At 47.6% G+C, this 18,732-nt stretch overlaps 1 protein-coding gene across 2 annotated transcripts in view; it reads left to right on the top strand.

Annotated features, from left to right (window-relative positions):
• The window catches only part of dlec1 (DLEC1 cilia and flagella associated protein), an 81,322-nt gene extending 64,409 nt beyond the window's left edge, over positions 1-16,913 (top strand). For both annotated transcript variants that reach the window (XM_042298658.1, XM_042298657.1), the window contains exons 33-38: positions 4,036-4,123; positions 4,440-4,649; positions 6,406-6,567; positions 6,705-6,858; positions 13,876-13,996; positions 16,081-16,913. In XM_042298658.1, coding sequence (XP_042154592.1) covers positions 4,036-4,123; positions 4,440-4,649; positions 6,406-6,567; positions 6,705-6,858; positions 13,876-13,996; positions 16,081-16,207 — 862 coding nt within the window. In that variant the 3' untranslated portion in view covers positions 16,208-16,913. The remainder of the gene's footprint in view (positions 1-4,035; positions 4,124-4,439; positions 4,650-6,405; positions 6,568-6,704; positions 6,859-13,875; positions 13,997-16,080) is intronic.
• Positions 16,914-18,732: the final 1,819 nt, after the last annotated feature.

Below are 18,732 nucleotides of genomic sequence, written 5' to 3'. Positions count from 1 at the left end.
GATGCTCCCAGCCTATAGACAGAAACTAAAACAGGAAGCGCCCGTGCTCAGGTCTGTTCAACGCTATTCCGACCAATCGGATTCCACGCTTCAAGATTGCTTCAATCACGTGGACTGGGATATGTTACGCATAGCGTTGGACAATAACATAGATGACTTCGCTGATTCGGTGACCGAGTGTATTAAGCAAGTGCATCGGTGTCTATTAAAACATTCCCCAACCAGAAACCGTGGATTGATGGCAGCCGGCCCAGACAGCATCCCCAGCCACGCCCTCAGAGCATGCGCAGACCAGCTGGCTGGTGTGTTTATGGACATATTCAATCAATCCTTATCCAAGTCTGCTGTTCCCACATGCTTCAAGAGGGCCACCATTGTTCTTGTTCCCAAGATAGCGAAGGTAACTGACCTAAATGACTATCGGCCCGTTGCACTCACTTCCGTCATCATGAAGTGCTTTGAGAGACGAGTCAAGGACCATATCACCTCCACTCTACCTGACACCCTAGGAATACCTACGTGAGAATGCTGTTCATCGACTACAGCTCAGCATTTAACACCATAGTACCCTCCAAACTCGTCATTAAGCTTGAGACCATGGGTCTCGACCACGCCATGTGCAACTGGGTCCTGGACTTCCTGACGGGCCACCCCCAGGTGGTGAGTGTAGGTAACAAAGTCTTCACCCCGCTGATCCTCAACACTGGGGCTCCACAAGGGTGTGTTCTCAGCCCTCTCCTGTACTCCCTGTTCCCCCATGACTGCGTGGCCACGCACGCCTCCAACTCAATCATCAAGTTTGCAGACAACACTACAGTGGTAGGTTTAATTACCAACAACGATGAGACGGCCTACAGGGAGAAGGTGAGGGCCCTCGGAGTGTGGTGTCAGGGAAATAACCTCACACTCAACATCAACAAAACAAAGGAGATGATTGTGGACTTCAGGAAACAGCAGAGGGAGCAGCCCCCTGTCCACATCGACGGGACAGTAGTGGAGAAGGTGTAAAGTTCCTCGGCGTACACATCACGGACAAACTGAAATGGTCCACCCACACAGACAGCGTGTTGAAGAAGGCGCAGCAGCGCCTCTTCAACCTCAGGAGGCTGAAGAAATTTGGCTTGTCACCAAAAACACTCACAAACTTTTACAGATGCACAATCGAGAGCATCCTGTCGGGCTGTATCACCGCCTGGTACAGCAACTGCTCCGCCCACAACCATAAGGCTCTCCAGAGGGTAGTGAGGTCTGCACAACGCATCACCGGAGGCAAACTACCTGCCCTCCAGGACACCTACACCACCCGATGTCACAGGAAGGCCATAAAGATCATCAAGGACAACAACCACCCGAGCCACTGCCTGTTCACCCCGCTATCATCCAGAAGGCGAGGTCAGTACAGGTGCATCAAAGCTGGGACCAAGAGACTGAAAAACAGCTTCTATCTCAAGGCCATCAGACTGTTCAACAGCCACCACTAACATTGAGTGGCTGCTGCCAACATACTGACTCATCTCCAGCCACTTTAATAATGAAAAAATTTACGTAATAAATGTATCACCAGCCACTTTAAACAATGCCACTTTATATAATGTTTACATACCCTACATCACTCATCTCATATGTATATACTGTACTCTATACCATCTATACCATCTTGCCTATGACGTTCGGCCATCGCTCATCCATATATTTTATGTACATATTCGTATTCATTCCTTTACACTTGTGTGTATAAGGTAGTTGTGAAATTGTCAGATTACTTGTTAGATATTACTGCACGGTCGGAACTAGAAGCACAAGCATTTCACTACACTCACATTAACATCTGCTAACCATGTGTAGGTGACAAATACATTTTGATTTGATTTGATTTGAATGCCAAGCTGTAGTCAATGAACAGCATTCTCACTTAGGTGTTCCTTTTGTCCAGGTGGGAAAGGGCAGTTTTGAGTGCGATTGAGATTGCATCATCTGTGGATCAGTTTGGGCAGTATGCAAATTGGAGTGGGTCTAGAGTTTCTGGGATGATGCTGTTGATGTGAGCCATGACCAGCCTTTCAAAGCACTTCATGGCTACAGACGTGAGTGCTGCGGGTTGGTATTATAGACTCGGACAGGGAGAGGTTGAAAATGTCAGTGAAGACACTGTCAGGGACAAACTGTCTGTGTTCATCTCTTTAGTCTGTCAGTGACTTACTGTCTGTGTTCATCTCTTTAGCCTGTCAGCAACTTGCTTTGTGTTCCTCTGACTCCCTCATAGCCTGTCAGTGACTTGCTGTGTTCCTCTCCTGACTCCCTCATAGCCTGTCAGTGACTTGCTGTGTGTTCCTCTGACTCCCTCATAACCTGTCAGTGACTTGCTGTGTGTTCCTCTCTGACTCCCTCATAACCTGTCAGTGACTTGCTGTGTGTTCCTCTGACTCCCTCATAGGAGTCAGAGCCTCTTTATCCTCATGTAATACATGTATCACTAGCCACTTTAACTATGCCACTTTGTTTACATACTCATCTCATATGTATAAACTGTACTCGATACCATCTACTGTATCTTGCCTATGCTGCTCTGTACCATCACTCATTCATATATCTTTATGTACATATTCTTTATCCCCTTACACTGTGTATAAGACAGTAGTTTTGGAATTGTTAGTTAGATTACTTGTTGGTTATTACTGCATTGTCGGAACTAGAAGCACAAGCATTTCGCTACACTCGCATTAACATCTACTAACCATGTGTATGTGACAAATAAAATTTGATTTGATTTGTTCCTCTGACTCCCTCATAGCCTGTCAGTGACTTGCTGTGTGTTCCTCTGACCTCCTCATAGCCTGTCGGTGACTTGCTGTGTGTTCCTCTGACCTCCTCATAGCCTGTCAGTGACTTGCTGTGTGTTCCTCTGACTCCCTCATAGCCTGTCAGTGACTTGCTGTGTGTTCCTCTGACCTCCTCATAGCCTGTCAGTGACTTGCTGTGTGTTCCTCTGACCTCCTCATAGCCTGTCGGTGACTTGCTGTGTGTTCCTCTGACCTCCTCATAGCCTGTCAGTGACTTGCTGTGTGTTCCTCTGACTCCCTCATAGCCTGTCAGTGACTTGCTGTGTGTTCCTCTCCTGACTCCCTCATAGCCTGTCAGTGACTTGCTGTGTGTTCCTCTGACTCCCTCATAGCCTGTCAGTGACTTGCTGTGTGTTCCTCTGACTCCCTCATAGCCTGTCAGTGACTTGCTGTGTTCCTCTTTAGCCTGTCAGTGACTTGCTGTGTGTTCCTCTCCTGACTCCCTCATAGCCTGTCAGTGACTTGCTGTGTGTTCCTCTCCTGACTCCCTCATAGCCTGTCAGTGACTTGCTGTGTGTTCCTCTCCTGACTCCCTCATAGCCTGTCAGTGACTTGCTGTGTGTTCCTCTGACCTCCTCATAGCCTGTCAGTAACTTGCTGTGTGTTCCTCTGACCTCCTCATAGCCTGTCAGTAACTTGCTGTGTGTTCCTCTGACTCCCTCATAGCCTGTCAGTGACTTGCTGTGTGTTTCTCTGACTCCCTCATAGCCTGTCAGTGACTTGCTGTGTGTTCCTCTGACTCCCTCATAGCCTGTCTTTGACTTGCTGTGTGTTCCTCTGACCTCCTCATAGCCTGTCGGTGACTTGCTGTGTGTTCCTCTGACCTCCTCATAGCCTGTCGGTGACTTGCTGTGTGTTCCTCTGACCTCCTCATAGCCTGTCAGTGACTTGCTGTGTGTTCCTCTGACTCCCTCATAGCCTGTCAGTGACTTGCTGTGTGTTCCTCTGACTCCCTCATAGCCTGTCAGTGACTTGTTGTGTGTTCCTCTGACTCCCTCATAGCCTGTCAGTGACTTGTTGTGTGTTCCTCTGACTCCCTCATAGCCTGTCAGTGACTTGCTGTGTGTTCCTCTCCTGACTCCCTCATAGCCTGTCAGTGACTTGTTGTGTTCCTCTTTAGCCTGTCAGTGACTTGCTGTGTGTTCCCCTCTGACTCCCTCATAGCCTGTCAGTGACTTGCTGTGTTCCTCTTTAGCCTGTCAGTGCAGATGGAGGAGGAAGAGGAGTGTCTGGAGTTCTGTGCTGTGGCTAGTGATTTAATACAGGTCGAGCCACACAATGAGGTGGGTCTGAGACACCTGCCAAACCACCTACATATTTAAATATGTCCTCCAGGGGTTTTTGAACTTTTCCTGTTGGAAAGTGATATCCCAAGTATAAAATACAGTAAAGGACACACACTAAAGGGCACGAAAAAGGTTTTGAGTAAAATAGTGTTTTTTGTACTTTACTGTGTTTATACTTGACGTTGCTTTTCAACAGTAAAATATATATTATTTAACCACTGGACATTTTTCTGTCTGCCATGTTGCATTTCTTCCATTTACAGGCACATATTTTGTCATTGGGTAACTTCTCTGCCATGTTGTGTTTTCTCAGATGGTCCAGAGGAAGTGTTCCATCACACGGACGTTCCAGTTGAAGAACAGTACAGAGATGCCTCTGAGTTTCAGGCTGAGCACCCAGCCTCCCTTTTCTGTACTGCAGCCTAGAGGGTGTGCCGGGACAGGCGGCTGCTCCTCCCCCAGCCACAGCCTCCCACCTGGGGAGAACCAGCTACTGCTGCTGCAGCCACGACACAACAAGCAGGTAGGTTAGTACATAGGTACCTAACAATACACCAGAACACATCAGTAGATAGATACCTAACAATACACCAGAACACATCAGTAGATAGATACCTAACAATACACCAGAACACATCAGTAGATAGATACCTAACAATAAACCAGAACACATCAGTAGATACCTAACAATACACCAGAACACATCAGTAGATACCTAACAATACACCAGAACACATCAGTAGATAGATACCTAACAATACACCAGAACACATCAGTAGTAGATACCTAACAATACACCAGAACACATCAGTAGTAGATACCTAACAATAGATGTTGTGCAGAATAACAGTTCCATTTCTGACATATCAAGGTGCTGTGCAGTATAAACTGGATCAGTATAAACTATATCAGTGTAAACTATATCAGTGTAAACTATATCAGTGTAAACTATATCAGTGTAAACTGTATCAGTGTAAACTATATCAGTGTAAACTATATCAGTGTAAACTGTATCAGTGTAAACTATATCAGTGTAAACTATATCAGTGTAAACTACATCAGTATAAACTATATCAGTGTAAACTATATTAGTATAAACTATATCAGTGTAAACTATATCAATATAAACTATATTAGTATAAACTATATCAGTGTAAACTATATCAGTGTAAACTATATCAGTGTAAACTACATCAGTGTAAACTGTATCAGCGTAAACTATATCAGTGTAAACTATATCAGTGTAAACTATATCAGTGTAAACTATATCAGTGTAAACTACATCAGTATAAACTATATCAGTGTAAACTATATTAGTATAAACTATATCAGTGTAAACTATATTAGTATAAACTATATCAGTGTAAACTATATCAATATAAACTATATTAGTATAAACTATATCATTGTAAACTACATCAGTGTAAACTATATCAGTAAACTATATAAACTATATTAGTATAAACTATATCAGTGTAAACTATATCAATATAAACTATATTAGTATAAACTATATCATTGTAAACTACATCATTAGTATAAACTATATCAGTGTAAACTATATCAGTGTAAACTATATTAGTATAAACTATATCAGTGTAAACTATATCAATATAAACTATATTAGTATAAACTATATCATTGTAAACTGTATCATTGTAGACTATATCAGTGTAAACTATATCAGTGTAAACTATATCAATATAAACTATATTAGTATAAACTATATCATTGTAAACTGTATCATTATAAACTATATCAGTGTAAACTGTATATTGTAGACTATATCAGTGTAAACTATATCATTGTAGACTATATCAGTGTAAACTATATTAGTATAAACTATATCATTGTAAACTGTATCATTGTAGACTATATCAGTGTAAACTATATTAGTATAAACTATATCATTGTAAACTGTATCATTGTAGACTATATCAGTGTAAACTATATTAGTATAAACTATATCATTGTAAACTGTATCATTGTAGACTATATCAGTGTAAACTATATTAGTATAAACTATATCATTGTAAACTGTATCATTGTAGACTATATCAGTGTAAACTATATTAGTATAAACTATATCATTGTAAACTGTATCAGTGTAAACTATATCAGTGTAAACTATATCAGTGTAAACTGTATCAGTGTAAACTATATCAGTGTAAACTATATCAGTGTAAACTGTATCATCATAAACTCAGTGGACATATTGCATGTACATATAGGGATTCTACAATGGGACTTCCAATATCCTTTCCTCCTGTGGTTGGCAGGTGAAGGTGGCGTTCCACAGCTCTCTATCCATGCTGGCCTATCTGAGGCAGTCTGCAGAGGAAGTCCCGCCCAACGTGTCTCTGGTTACCAATGAGAGTGGAGAGAGGAAGCTGAGGTTCCGGCAGACCCTGTCAGTGCATTACAACAACAACAGTCTGCAGGTAACATTCATTCATAGTGATAGTAAGGGATATTTACAGTGGTCATCCATACATGCTTTGGTTCAGAGTACATGGTGTGCTAACTGTCTGTACTCCTGCCCTGTTCTGTCCTGTCTTTAAACCTATCCTATCCGCAGACCGTGCCACTCTGTGCCCACCTGTCCCTGCCCACTGTAAGTCTGTCCTGTGACAGTCTGGACTTTGGTACCTGCTACGTGGGTCAAACCCTGGTCAAGGAGGTCCATCTTTCCAACCGAGGAGGCTCCTCTAGCTACTGGAGAGTAATCATAGGTAACCATGGTCCTGTAGTTACTAGAGCACTCATAGGTAACCATGGTCTTCTAGCTACTGGAGAGCACTCATAGGTAACCATGGTCCTGTAGTTAGTAGAACTCTCATAGGTAACCATTGTCCTCTAGCTACTGGAGAGTAATCATAGGTAACCATGGTCCTGTAGTTACTAGAGCTTTTATAGGTAACCATGGTCCTGCTGTTACTAGAGCTCTCATAGGTAACCATGGTACTGTAGCTACTGGAGAGTACTCATAGGTAACCATGGTCCTGTAGTTACTAGAACTCTCATAGGTAACCATTGTCCTCTAGCTACTGGAGCGCTCTCATAGGTAACCATGGTACTGTAGTTACTAGAGCTCTCATAGGTAACCATGGTACTGTAGATACTAGAGCACTCATAGGTAACCATGGTCCTCTAACTGCTGGAGAGCTCTCATAGGTAACCATGGTTCTGTAGTTACTAGAGCTCTCATAGGTAACCATGGTCCTGTAGTTACTAGAGCTCTCATAGCTATCCATGGCCATGTAGTTACTAGAGCTCTCATAGTTAACCATGGTCCTGTAGTTACTAGAGCTCTCATAGCTATCCATGGTCCTGTAGTTACTAGAGCACTCATAGGTGACCATGGTCTTGTAGTTAGTAGTGCAGTGGGAGGATGGTAGTGCAGAGGGAGGATGGTAGTGCAGAGGGAGGATGGTAGTGCAGAGGGAGGATGGTCCTGGAGGATGGTAGTAGAGGGAGGATGGTAGTCCATGGGAGGATGGTACTAGAGCAGGATGGTAGACCAGAGTGAGGATGGTCTTGAGGATGGTAGTGCAGTGGGAGGATGGTAGTGCAGAGGGAGGATGGTAGTGCAGTGGGAGGATGGTAGTGCAGCATGGTAGTGCAGAGTGAGGATGGTAGTGCAGAGGGAGGATGGTAGTGCAGAGGGAGGATGGTAGTGCAGAGGGAGGATGGTAGTGCAGAGGGAGGATGGTAGTGCAGAGGGAGGATGGTAGTGCAGAGGGAGGATGGTAGTGCAGCATGGTAGTGCAGTGAGAGGATGGTAGTGCAGAGGGAGGATGGTGGTGCAGCATGGTAGTGCAGTGGGAGGATGGTAGTGCAGAGGGAGGATGGTAGTGCAGTGGGAGGATGGTAGTGCAGAGTGAGGATGGTAGTGCAGAGGGAGGATGGTAGTGCAGAGGGAGGATGGTAGTGCAGAGGGAGGATGGTAGTGCAGAGTGAGGATGGTAGTGCAGAGGGAGGATGGTAGTGCAGAGTGAGGATGGTAGTGCAGAGTGAGGATGGTAGTGCAGAGTGAGGATGGTAGTGCAGAGGGAGGATGGTAGTGCAGAGGGAGGATGGTAGTGCAGAGGGAGGATGGTAGTGCAGTGGGAGGATGGCAGTGCAGTGGGAGGATGGTAGTGCAATGGGAGGATGGTAGTGCAGTGGGAGGCTGGTAGTGCAGAGGAGGATGGAAGTGCAGAGGAGGATGGTAGTGCAGAGGGAGGATGGCAGTGCAGAGGGAGGATGGCAGTGCAGAGGGAGGATGGCAGTGCAGAGGGAGGATGGTAGTGCAGTGGGAGGATGGCAGTGCAGAGGGGAGGATGGTAGTGCAATGGGAGGATGGTAGTGCAGTGGGAGGATGGTAGTGCAGAGTAGTGCAGTGAGAGGATGGTAGTGCAGAGGAGGATGGTAGTGCAGAGGGGGAGGATGGTAGTGCAGTGGGAGGATGGTAGTGCAGAGGGAGGATGGCAGTGCAGCATGGAGGATGGATGGTAGTGCAGAGGGAGGATGGTAGTGCAGCATGGTAGTGCAGTGATGGTAGTGCAGAGGGAGGATGGTAGTGCAGTGGAGGATGGTAGTGCAGAGGAGGATGGTAGTGCAGAGGATGGTAGTGCAGTGGGAGGATGGTAGTGCAGAGGGAGGATGGTGGTGCAGAGGGAGGATGGTAGTGCAGCATGGTAGTGCAGAGAGAGGATGGTAGTGCAGAGGGAGGATGGTAGTGCAGCATGGTAGTGCAGTGAGAGGATGGTAGTGCAGTGAGAGGATGGTAGTGCAGAGGGAGGATGGCAGAGGGAGGATGGCAGTGCAGAGGGAGGATGGCAGTGCAGAGGGAGGATGGCAGTGCAGAGGGAGAATGGTTGTGCAGAGGGAGGATGGTAGTGCAGATGGAGGATGGTAGTGCAGCATGGTAGTGCAGAGGGAGGATGGCAGTGCAGAGGGAGGATGGCAGTGCAGAGGAGGATAGTGCAGATGGAGGATGGTTGTGCAGATGGAGGATGGTAGTGCAGAGGGAGGATGGTAGTGCAGAGGGAGGATGGCAGTGCAGAGGGAGGATGGTAGTGCAGAGGGAGGATGGTAGTGCAGATGGAGGATGGTAGTGCAGAGGGAGGATGGTAGTGCAGAGGGAGGATGGCAGTGCAGACGGAGGATGGCAGTGCAGAGGGAGGATGGTAGTGCAGAGGGAGGATGGTAGTGCAGAGGGAGGATGGTAGTGCAGAGGGAGGATGGTAGTGCAGTGGGAGGATGGTAGTGCAGTGCAGCAGGAGGATGGTAGTGCAGAGTGAGGATGGTAGTGCAGAGGGAGGATGGTGGTGCAGAGGGAGGATGGTAGTGCAGTGGGAGGGAGGCAGCATGGTAGTGCAGCAGGGAGGATGGTAGTGCAGAGGGAGGATGGTAGTGCAGAGGGAGGATGGTAGTGCAGAGGGAGGATGGTAGTGCAGTGAGAGGATGGTAGTGCAGAGGGAGGATGGTAGTGCAGAGGGAGGATGGCAGTGCAGAGGGAGGATGGTAGTGCAGAGTGAGGATAGTAGTGCAGAGGGAGGATGGTAGTGCAGAGGGAGGATGGCAGTGCAGAGGGAGAATGGATGTGCAGATGGAGGATGGTAGTGCAGCATGGTAGTGCAGTGGGAGAATGGTAGTGCAGTTGGAGGATGGTAGTGCAGAGTGAGGATTGTAGTGCAATGGGAGGATGGTAGTGCAGTGGGAGGCTGGTAGTGCAGAGTGACGTTGGGAAGTGCAGAGGGAGTATGGCAGTGCAGTGGGAGGATGGTAGTACAGCATGGTAGTGCAGAGGGAGGATGGTAGTGCAGAGGGAGGATGGTAGTGCAGAGGGAGGATGGTTGTGCAGAGGTAGGATGGTAGTGCAGAGTGAGGATGGTAGTGCAGAGTGAGGATGGTAGTGCAGAGTGAGGATGGTAGTGCAGAGGGAGGATGGTAGTGCAGTGGGAGGATGGTAGTGCAGAGGGAGGATGGTAGTGCAGAGGGAGGATGGTAGTGCAGAGGGAGGATGGTAGTGCAGAGGGAGGATGGTAGTGCAGAGGGAGGATGGTAGTGCAGAGGGAGGATGGTAGTGCAGAGGAGGATGGTAGTGCAGAGGGAGGATGGTAGTGCAGAGGAGGATGGTAGTGCAGAGGTAGGATGGTAGTGCAGAGGGAGGATGGTAGTGCAGAGGAGGATGGTAGTGCAGTGGGGAGGATGGTAGTGCAGTGGGAGGATGGTAGTGCAGAGGAGGATGGTAGTGCAGAGGGAGGATGGTAGTGCAGAGGGAGGATGGTAGTGCAGAGGGAGGATGGTAGTGCAGAGGGAGGATGGTAGTGCAGCAGTGCAGAGGGAGGATGGTAGTGCAGAGGGAGGATGGTAGTGCAGAGGGAGGATGGTAGTGCAGAGGGAGGATGGTAGTGCAGAGGGAGGATGGTAGTGCAGAGGGAGGATGGTAGTGCAGCATGGTAGCAGAGGGAGGATGGTAGTGCAGTGGGAGGATGGTAGTGCAGTGGGAGGATGGTAGTGCAGAGGAGGATGGTAGTGCAGAGGGAGGATGGTAGTGCAGTGGGAGGATGGTAGTGCAGAGGTAGGATGGTAGTGCAGAGGGAGGATGGTAGTGCAGTGGGAGGATGGATGGTAGTGCAGAGGGAGGATGGTAGTGCAGTGGGAGGATGGTAGTGCAGTGGGAGGATGGTAGTGCAGAGGGAGGATGGTAGTGCAGAGGGAGGATGGTAGTGCAGAGGTAGGATGGTAGTGCAGAGGGAGGATGGTAGTGCAGAGGGAGGATGGTAGTGCAGAGGAGGATGGTAGTGCAGAGGAGGATGGTAGTGCAGTGGGAGGATGGTAGTGCAGAGGTAGGATGGTAGTGCAGTGGGAGGATGGTAGTGCAGAGGTAGGATGGTAGTGCAGTGGGAGGATGGTAGTGCAGAGGTAGGATGGTAGTGCAGAGGGAGGATGGTAGTGCAGAGGGAGGATGGTAGTGCAGTGGGAGGATGGTAGTGCAGAGGGAGGATGGTAGTGCAGAGGGAGGATGGTAGTGCAGCATGGTAGTGCAGAGGAGGATGGCAGTGCAGAGGGAGGATGGCAAGTGCAGAGGGAGGATGGCAGTGCGGAGGGAGAATGGTAGTGCAGAGGGAGTATGGTAGCGCAGAGGGAGGATGGTGGTGCAGTGGGAGGATGGCAGTGCGGAGGGAGAATGGTAGTGCAGAGGGAGGATGGTAGCGCAGAGGGAGGATGGTGGTGCAGTGGGAGGATGGCAGTGCAGTGGGAGGATGGTAGTGCAGTGGGAGGATTGTAGTGCAGTGGGAGGATTGTAGCAGAGGGAGGATGGTAGTGCAGTGGGAGGATTGTAGTGCAGTGGGAGGATGGTAGCGCAGAGGGAGGATGGTGGTGCAGAGGGAGGATAGTAGTGCAGTGGGAGGATTGTAGTGCAGAGGGAGGATGGTGGTGCAGTGGGAGGATGGTAGTGCAGTGGGAGGATGGTAGTGCAGAGTGAGGATGGTAGTGCAGTGGGAGGATTGTAGTGCAGAGGGAGGATGGTAGTGCAGTGGGAGGGGTAGTGCAGAGGAGGATGGTAGTGCAGCATGGTAGTGGGAGGATGGCAGTGCAGAGGAGGATGGAGTGCAGAGGGAGGATGGCAGTGGGAGGGGAATGGTAGTGCAGAGGGAGGATGGTAGTGCAGAGGGAGGATGGTAGTGCAGTGGGAGGATGGCAGTGCGGAGGGAGGATGGTAGTGCAGTGGGAGGATGGTAGTGCAGAGGGAGGATGGTGGTGCAGTGGGAGGATGGCAGTGCAGTGGGAGGATGTAGTGCAGTGGGAGGATTGTAGTGCAGTGGGAGGATGGTAGTGCAGAGGAGGATGGTAGTGCAGTGGGAGGATTGCAGTGCAGTGGGAGGATGGTAGTGCAGAGGAGGATGGTGGTGCAGAGGAGGATAGTAGTGCAGTGGGAGGATGGTAGTGCAGAGGGAGGATGGTAGTGCAGTGGGAGGATGGTGGTGCAGTGGGAGGATGGTAGTGCAGTGGGAGGATGGTAGTGCAGAGTGAGGATGGTAGTGCAGTGGGAGGATGGTAGTGCAGAGGGAGGATGGTAGTGCAGAGTGAGGATTGTAGTGCAGAGTGAGGATTGTAGTGCAGAGTGAGGATAGTAGTGCAGAGGGAGGATGGTAGTGCAGAGGGAGGATGGTAGTGCATTGGGAGGATGGCAGTGCAGTAGGAGAATGGATGTGCAGATGGAGGATGGTAGCGCAGATGGAGGATGGTAGCGCAGATGGAGGATGGTAGCGCAGATGGAGGATGGTAGTGCAGAGGGAGAATGGATGTGCAGATGGAGGATGGTAGCGCAGATGGAGGATGGTAGTGCAGAGGGAGGATGGCAGTGCAGAGGGAGGATGGCAGTGCAGAGGGAGAATGGATGTGCAGATGGAGGATGGTAGCGCAGATGGAGGATGGTAGTGCAGCATGGTAGTGCAGTGGGAGGATGGTAGTGCAGAGTGAGGATTGTAGTGCAGAGGGAGGATGGTAGTGCAGAGGAGGATGGTAGTGCAGTGGGAGGATGGTAGTGCAGAGTGAGGTGGGAAGTGCAGAGGGAGGATGGTAGTGCAGAGGAGGATGGTAGTGCAGTGGGAGGATGGTAGTGCAGTGGGAGGATGGAAGTGCAGAGGAGGATGGCAGTGCAGAGGGAGGATGGCAGTGCAGAGGGAGGATGGCAGTGCAGTGGGAGGATGGCAGTGCAGAGGGAGGATGGCAGTGCAGAGGGAGGATGGCAGTGCAGAGGGAGGATGGCAGTGCAGAGGGAGGATGGCAGTGCAGAGGGAGGATGGTAGTGCAGAGGGAGGATGGTAGTGCAGAGGGAGGATGGTAGTGCAGAGGGAGGATGGCAGTGCAGAGGGAGAATGGCAGTGCAGAGGGAGGATGGCAGTGCAGAGGGAGGATGGCAGTGCAGAGGGAGGATGGCAGTGCAGAGGGAGGATGGCAGTGCAGAGGGAGGATGGCAGTGCAGAGGGAGGATGGTAGTGCAGAGGAGGATGGCAGTGCAGAGGGAGGATGGTAGTGCAGAGGGAGGATGGCAGTGCAGAGGGAGGATGGCAGTGCAGAGGGAGGATGGTAGTGCAGAGGGAGGATGGCAGTGCAGAGGGAGGATGGCAGTGCAGAGGGAGGATGGTAGTGCAGCGTGAGGCGAGTTGCAGGTGGATTGCGTATTCCGCATTGTCTTTGGGAAGAAAGGTTGACATTTTTTGCACTTAAACGTCCAAAGCCTACTACCGAAGATTGATGAGATACGCCTGTTGGTTCAAATCAGTTTTGCCCTATGTTTTATAGAGACATGGTTGGATTATCTGTTTGTGACTCAGAAATTGAGATAATTGAATAATTGAGGCAATTACTCTGTTCTCAGGAAGGATCGGAATCGGAACCGTGGGGGGGTATGTGCCTTTGTAAGATTGGATATTGCTTATAACATCAGATAGGATTTAAGCAATGATCTGGCGATTGTTTGCTGGATATATACCAAGGAAATCATTTTGTTAGGGGATTTCAATACTGATATCTGCAGAAAGGATAGGCCAACCCACAATGTATTTATGCATTTCTGAAACCTGTGAAGCATCGTTCCTTCTCACCAGCTGTGATTTTGGGCAGCTCCGTGGTAAGAAATGTAACTATTCCTGGTGCAAAAGCAATTTCGAAACCTTTTGATTTCAAACAAACCAGAAGGGGTGTAAAATGCGCCCGTGATTGGTGATGGTATGTTAACTCTCTGTCTGCAGACTCTGGTGAGGAGGAGGAAAGGTCAGAGTTCAGAGTGACTCCTGACTGTGGGGTCCTGAAGCCGTTGGAGTATCCTGTCTCCTCTTGCACACAGCCCCTACAGATCAGCTTCACAGCCAGGTAACTACTCCTAACTAACACACAGCCAGGTAACTACTCCTAACTAACACATAGCCAGGTAACTACTCCTAACTAACACACAGCCAGGTAACTACTCCTAACTAACACACAGCCAGGTAACTACTCCTAACTAACACACAGCCAGGTAACTACCCCTAACTAACACACAGCCAGGTAACTACTCCTAACTAACACACAGCCAGGTAACTACTCCTAACTAACACAGCCAGGTAACTACCCCTAACTAACACACAGCCAGGTAACTACCCCTAACTAACACACAGCCAGTTAACTACCCCTAACTAACACACAGCCAGGTAACTACTCCTAACTAACACACAGCCAGGTAACTACCCCTAACTAACACACAGCCAGGTAACTACCCCTAACTAACACATAGCCAGGTAACTACCCTAACTAACACACAGCCAGGTAACTACTCCTAACTAACACACAGCCAGGTAACTACCCCTAACTAACACACAGCCAGGTAACTACTCCTAACTAACACACAGCCAGGTAACTACTCCTAACTAACACACAGCCAGGTAACTACCCCTAACTAACACACAGCCAGGTAACTACCCCTAACTAACACACAGCCAGTTAACTACCCCTAACTAACACACAGCCAGGTAACTACTCCTAACTAACACACAGCCAGGTAATTACCCCTAACTAACACACAGCCAGGTAACTACCCCTAACTAACACATAGCCAGGTAACTACCCCTAACTAACACACAGCCAGGTAACTACTCCTAACTAACACATAGCCAGGTAACTACCCCCTAACTAACACACAGCCAGGTAACTACCCCTAACTAACACACAGCCAGGTAACTACCCCCTAACTAACACACAGCCAGGTAACTACTCCTAACTAACACACAGCCAGGTAACTACCCCTAACTAACACACAGCCAGGTAACTACTCCTAACTAACACATAGCCAGGTAACTACCCCCTAACTAACACACAGCCAGGTAACTACCCCTAACTAACACACAGCCAGGTAACTACCCCTAACTAACACACAGCCAGGTAACTACTCCTAACTAACACACAGCCAGGTAACTACCCCTAACTAACACACAGCCAGGTAACTACCCCTAACTAACACACAGCCAGGTAACTACCCCTAACTAACACACAGCCAGGTAACTACTCCTAACTAACACACAGCCAGGTAACTACCCCCTAACTAACACACAGCCAGGTAACTACCCCTAACTAACACACAGCCAGGTAACTACTCCTAACTAACACATAGCCAGGTAACTACTCCTAACTAACACATAGCCAGGTAACTACTCCTAACTAACACATAGCCAGGTAACTACTCCTAACTAACACATAGCCAGGTAACTACCCCTAACTAACACACAGCCAGGTAACTACTCCTAACTAACACATAGCCAGGTAACTACCCCTAACTAACACATAGCCAGGTAACTACCCCTAACTAACACACAGCCAGGTAACTACCCCTAACTAACACACAGCCAGGTAACTACCCCTAACTAACACACAGCCAGGTAACTACCCCTAACTAACACACAGCCAGGTAACTACCCCTAACTAACACACAGCCAGGTAACTACTCCTAACTAACACATAGCCAGGTAACTACTCCTAACTAACACATAGCCAGGTAACTACTCCTAACTAACACATAGCCAGGTAACTACCCCTAACTAACACACAGCCAGGTAACTACTCCTAACTAACACACAGCCAGGTAACTACCCCCTAACTAACACACAGCCAGGTAACTACTCCTAACTAACACACAGCCAGGTAACTACCCCCTAACTAACACACAGCCCCTACAGGTAATACCACAATAACCACATCTACTACTGTATTCCTACAAATATATCTTGATGTGGTTTAGTTACATATTTCTCCGTATGGTCTAGTTATATAGGTCTCTATATGGTTTGGTTACTGTCCATAGGTCTCTATATGGTTTGGTTACTGTCCATAGGTCTCTATATGGTTTGGTTACTGTCCATAGGTCTCTATATGGTTCACTTCCATATCATTACTGGTTCTCTACAAGTCTAATTTGTCTCCTGTAGCAAGGAGAGGGAGTTCCAAGCCACAGCCGTAGTAAAGGGGTTCCTGGGGGAGCCCCCCTTATCGCTACACGTCCAGGGACGCGGCTCCTTCGACCAGAGATTTGTGTCTCTACTTACCGATATTTAGCAGGAGTCTCAGGGGACATGACCTTAACCTGAGAACACTGGCCACAGTTGTGTGCACTCTTTGCATGTATTTATCACGCCTTGTACTTAGTGAATAGCACAGGAGGTTGGTGGCATCTTAATTGGGGAGAACAGGCTTGTGGTAATGACTGGAGCGTAATTAATAGGTGGAATGGCATTAAATAAATGGAACACATGGTTTACATGGTTTGATGCCATTCCATTTGCTCCGTTCCAGCCATTACTTGGAGCTGTCCTCCCCTCAGCAGCCTCCACTGGTGTGTATGATGTTACTGTGTACGTTGTTGGTTTATGGAAATGAACAATTCAACTATTCATAAGTGTTTCTGTGTTTTTATTGAGCATGACGCTGAGCTTTCAATGGACTGTTAGAACCCAACTCATGACTCACTATCAACTGTTCTGTCCAGAGGTCCAAGATGATTTATTGTTGTATAATACTGGTATTCTGAACAGAAAGACCTGCATCTGATACCACATTCTGTCACATTCATCAACACATTTAAATACACTTTGGAAAAAGGAATAAAGGTTGGAAGTCAATCCAGGGAGGCAAAAAGGACATTGTCGAAGTTTAATTTAGTAAGACAAAAGCTGTGAAAAGAGAGTTGAATATAAAGAGAAGGGGAGGGACAGAAAAGTAATGTTTGGAAATATAGCCTATATATTTTTATTTTATTTTTTTTATTTTACCTTTATTTAACCAGGTAGGCAAGTTGAGAACAAGTTCTCATTTACAATTGCGACCTGGCCAAGATAAAGCAAAGCAGTTCGACAGATACAACGACACAGAGTTACACATGGAGTAAAACAAACATACAGTCAATAATACAGTATAAACAAGTCTATATACAATGTGAGCAAATGAGGTGAGATAAGGGAGGTAAAGGCAAAAAAGGCCATGGTGGCAAAGTAAATACAATATAGCAAGTAAAACACTGGAATGGTAGTTTTGCAATGGAAGAATGTGCAAAGTAGAAATAAAAATAATGGAGTGCAAAGGAGCAAAATAAATAAATAAATTAAAATGAAATACAGTTGGGAAAGAGGTAGTTGTTTGGGCTAAATTATAGGTGGGCTATGTACAGGTGCAGTAATCTGTGAGCTGCTCTGACAGTTGGTGCTTAAAGCTAGTGAGAGAGATAAGTGTTTCCAGTTTCAGAGATTTTTGTAGTTCGTTCCAGTCATTGGCAGCAGAGAACTGGAAGGAGAGGCGGCCAAAGAAAGAATTGGTTTTGGGGGTGACTAGAGATATATACCTGCTGGAGCGTGTGCTACAGGTGGGAGATGCTATGGTGACCAGCGAGCTGAGATAAGGGGGACTTTACCTAGCAGGGTCTTGTAGATGACATGGAGCCAGTGGGTTTGGCGACGAGTATGAAGCGAGGGCCAGCCAACGAGAGCGTACAGGTCGCAATGGTGGGTAGTATATGGGGCTTTGGTGACAAAACGGATTGCACTGTGATAGACTCCATCCAATTTGTTGAGTAGGGTATTGGAGGCTATTTTGTAAATGACATCGCCAAAGTCGAGGATTGGTAGGATGGTCAGTTTTACAAGGGTATGTTTGTCAGCATGAGTGAAGGATGCTTTGTTGCGAAATAGGAAGCCAATTCTAGATTTAACTTTGGATTGGAGATGTTTGATATGGGTCTGGAAGGAGAGTTTACAGTCTAACCCCATATGAAGGGACTACATGTATCAACTTTCACAGTGAAAGCCTTTATTTATACATTGTGTGTGAATGAATTGAACATCGTCAAATGCATCACTAAAGAATATTGTGCCTATTTAATGCAACTCTGTTAATAGATGGGAAAGCATCATACAACTGACCTAACCGTTTGGAACAGGTTCCCTTAGGATGTACTGTTTACTCCCATCTGAAGACTGGGGGGCATTTAGGATGTACTGTTTACTCCCATCTGAAGACTGGGGGGCATTTAGGAAGTACTGTTTACTCCCATCTGAAGACTGGGGGCATTTAGGATGTACTGTTTACTCTCATCTGAAGACTGGGGGCATTTAGGATGTACTGTTTACTCCCATCTGAAGACTGGGGGCATTTAGGATGTACTGTTTACTCCCATCTGAAGACTGGGGGCATTTAGGAAGTACTGTTTACTCCCATCTGAAGACTGGGGGCATTTAGGATGTATTGTTTACTCCCATCTGAAGGCTGGGGGCATTTAGGATATACTGTTTACTCCCATCTGAAGGCTGGGGGCATTTAGGATGTACTGTTTACTCCCATCTGAAGACTGGGGGCATTTAGGATGTACTGTTTACTCCCATCTGAAGACTGGGGGCATTTAGGATGTACTGTTTACTCCCATCTGAAGACTGGGGGCATTTAGGATGTACTGTTTACTCCCATCTGAAGACTGGGGGGCATTTAGGATGTACTGTTTACTCCCATCTGAAGACTGGGGGGCATTTAGGATATACTACGCATCGCTAAAATATCTGAATGATTATGATCACACTTCCTCAATTCAAATATTA

This window comes from Oncorhynchus tshawytscha, linkage group LG16, assembly GCF_018296145.1.
Source record: "Oncorhynchus tshawytscha isolate Ot180627B linkage group LG16, Otsh_v2.0, whole genome shotgun sequence".
NCBI classification, from domain to species: Eukaryota; Metazoa; Chordata; class Actinopteri; order Salmoniformes; family Salmonidae; genus Oncorhynchus; species Oncorhynchus tshawytscha.
The sequence above is the reverse complement of the archived record's forward strand: the minus strand, read 5'-3'. Positions and strand labels throughout refer to the sequence as shown.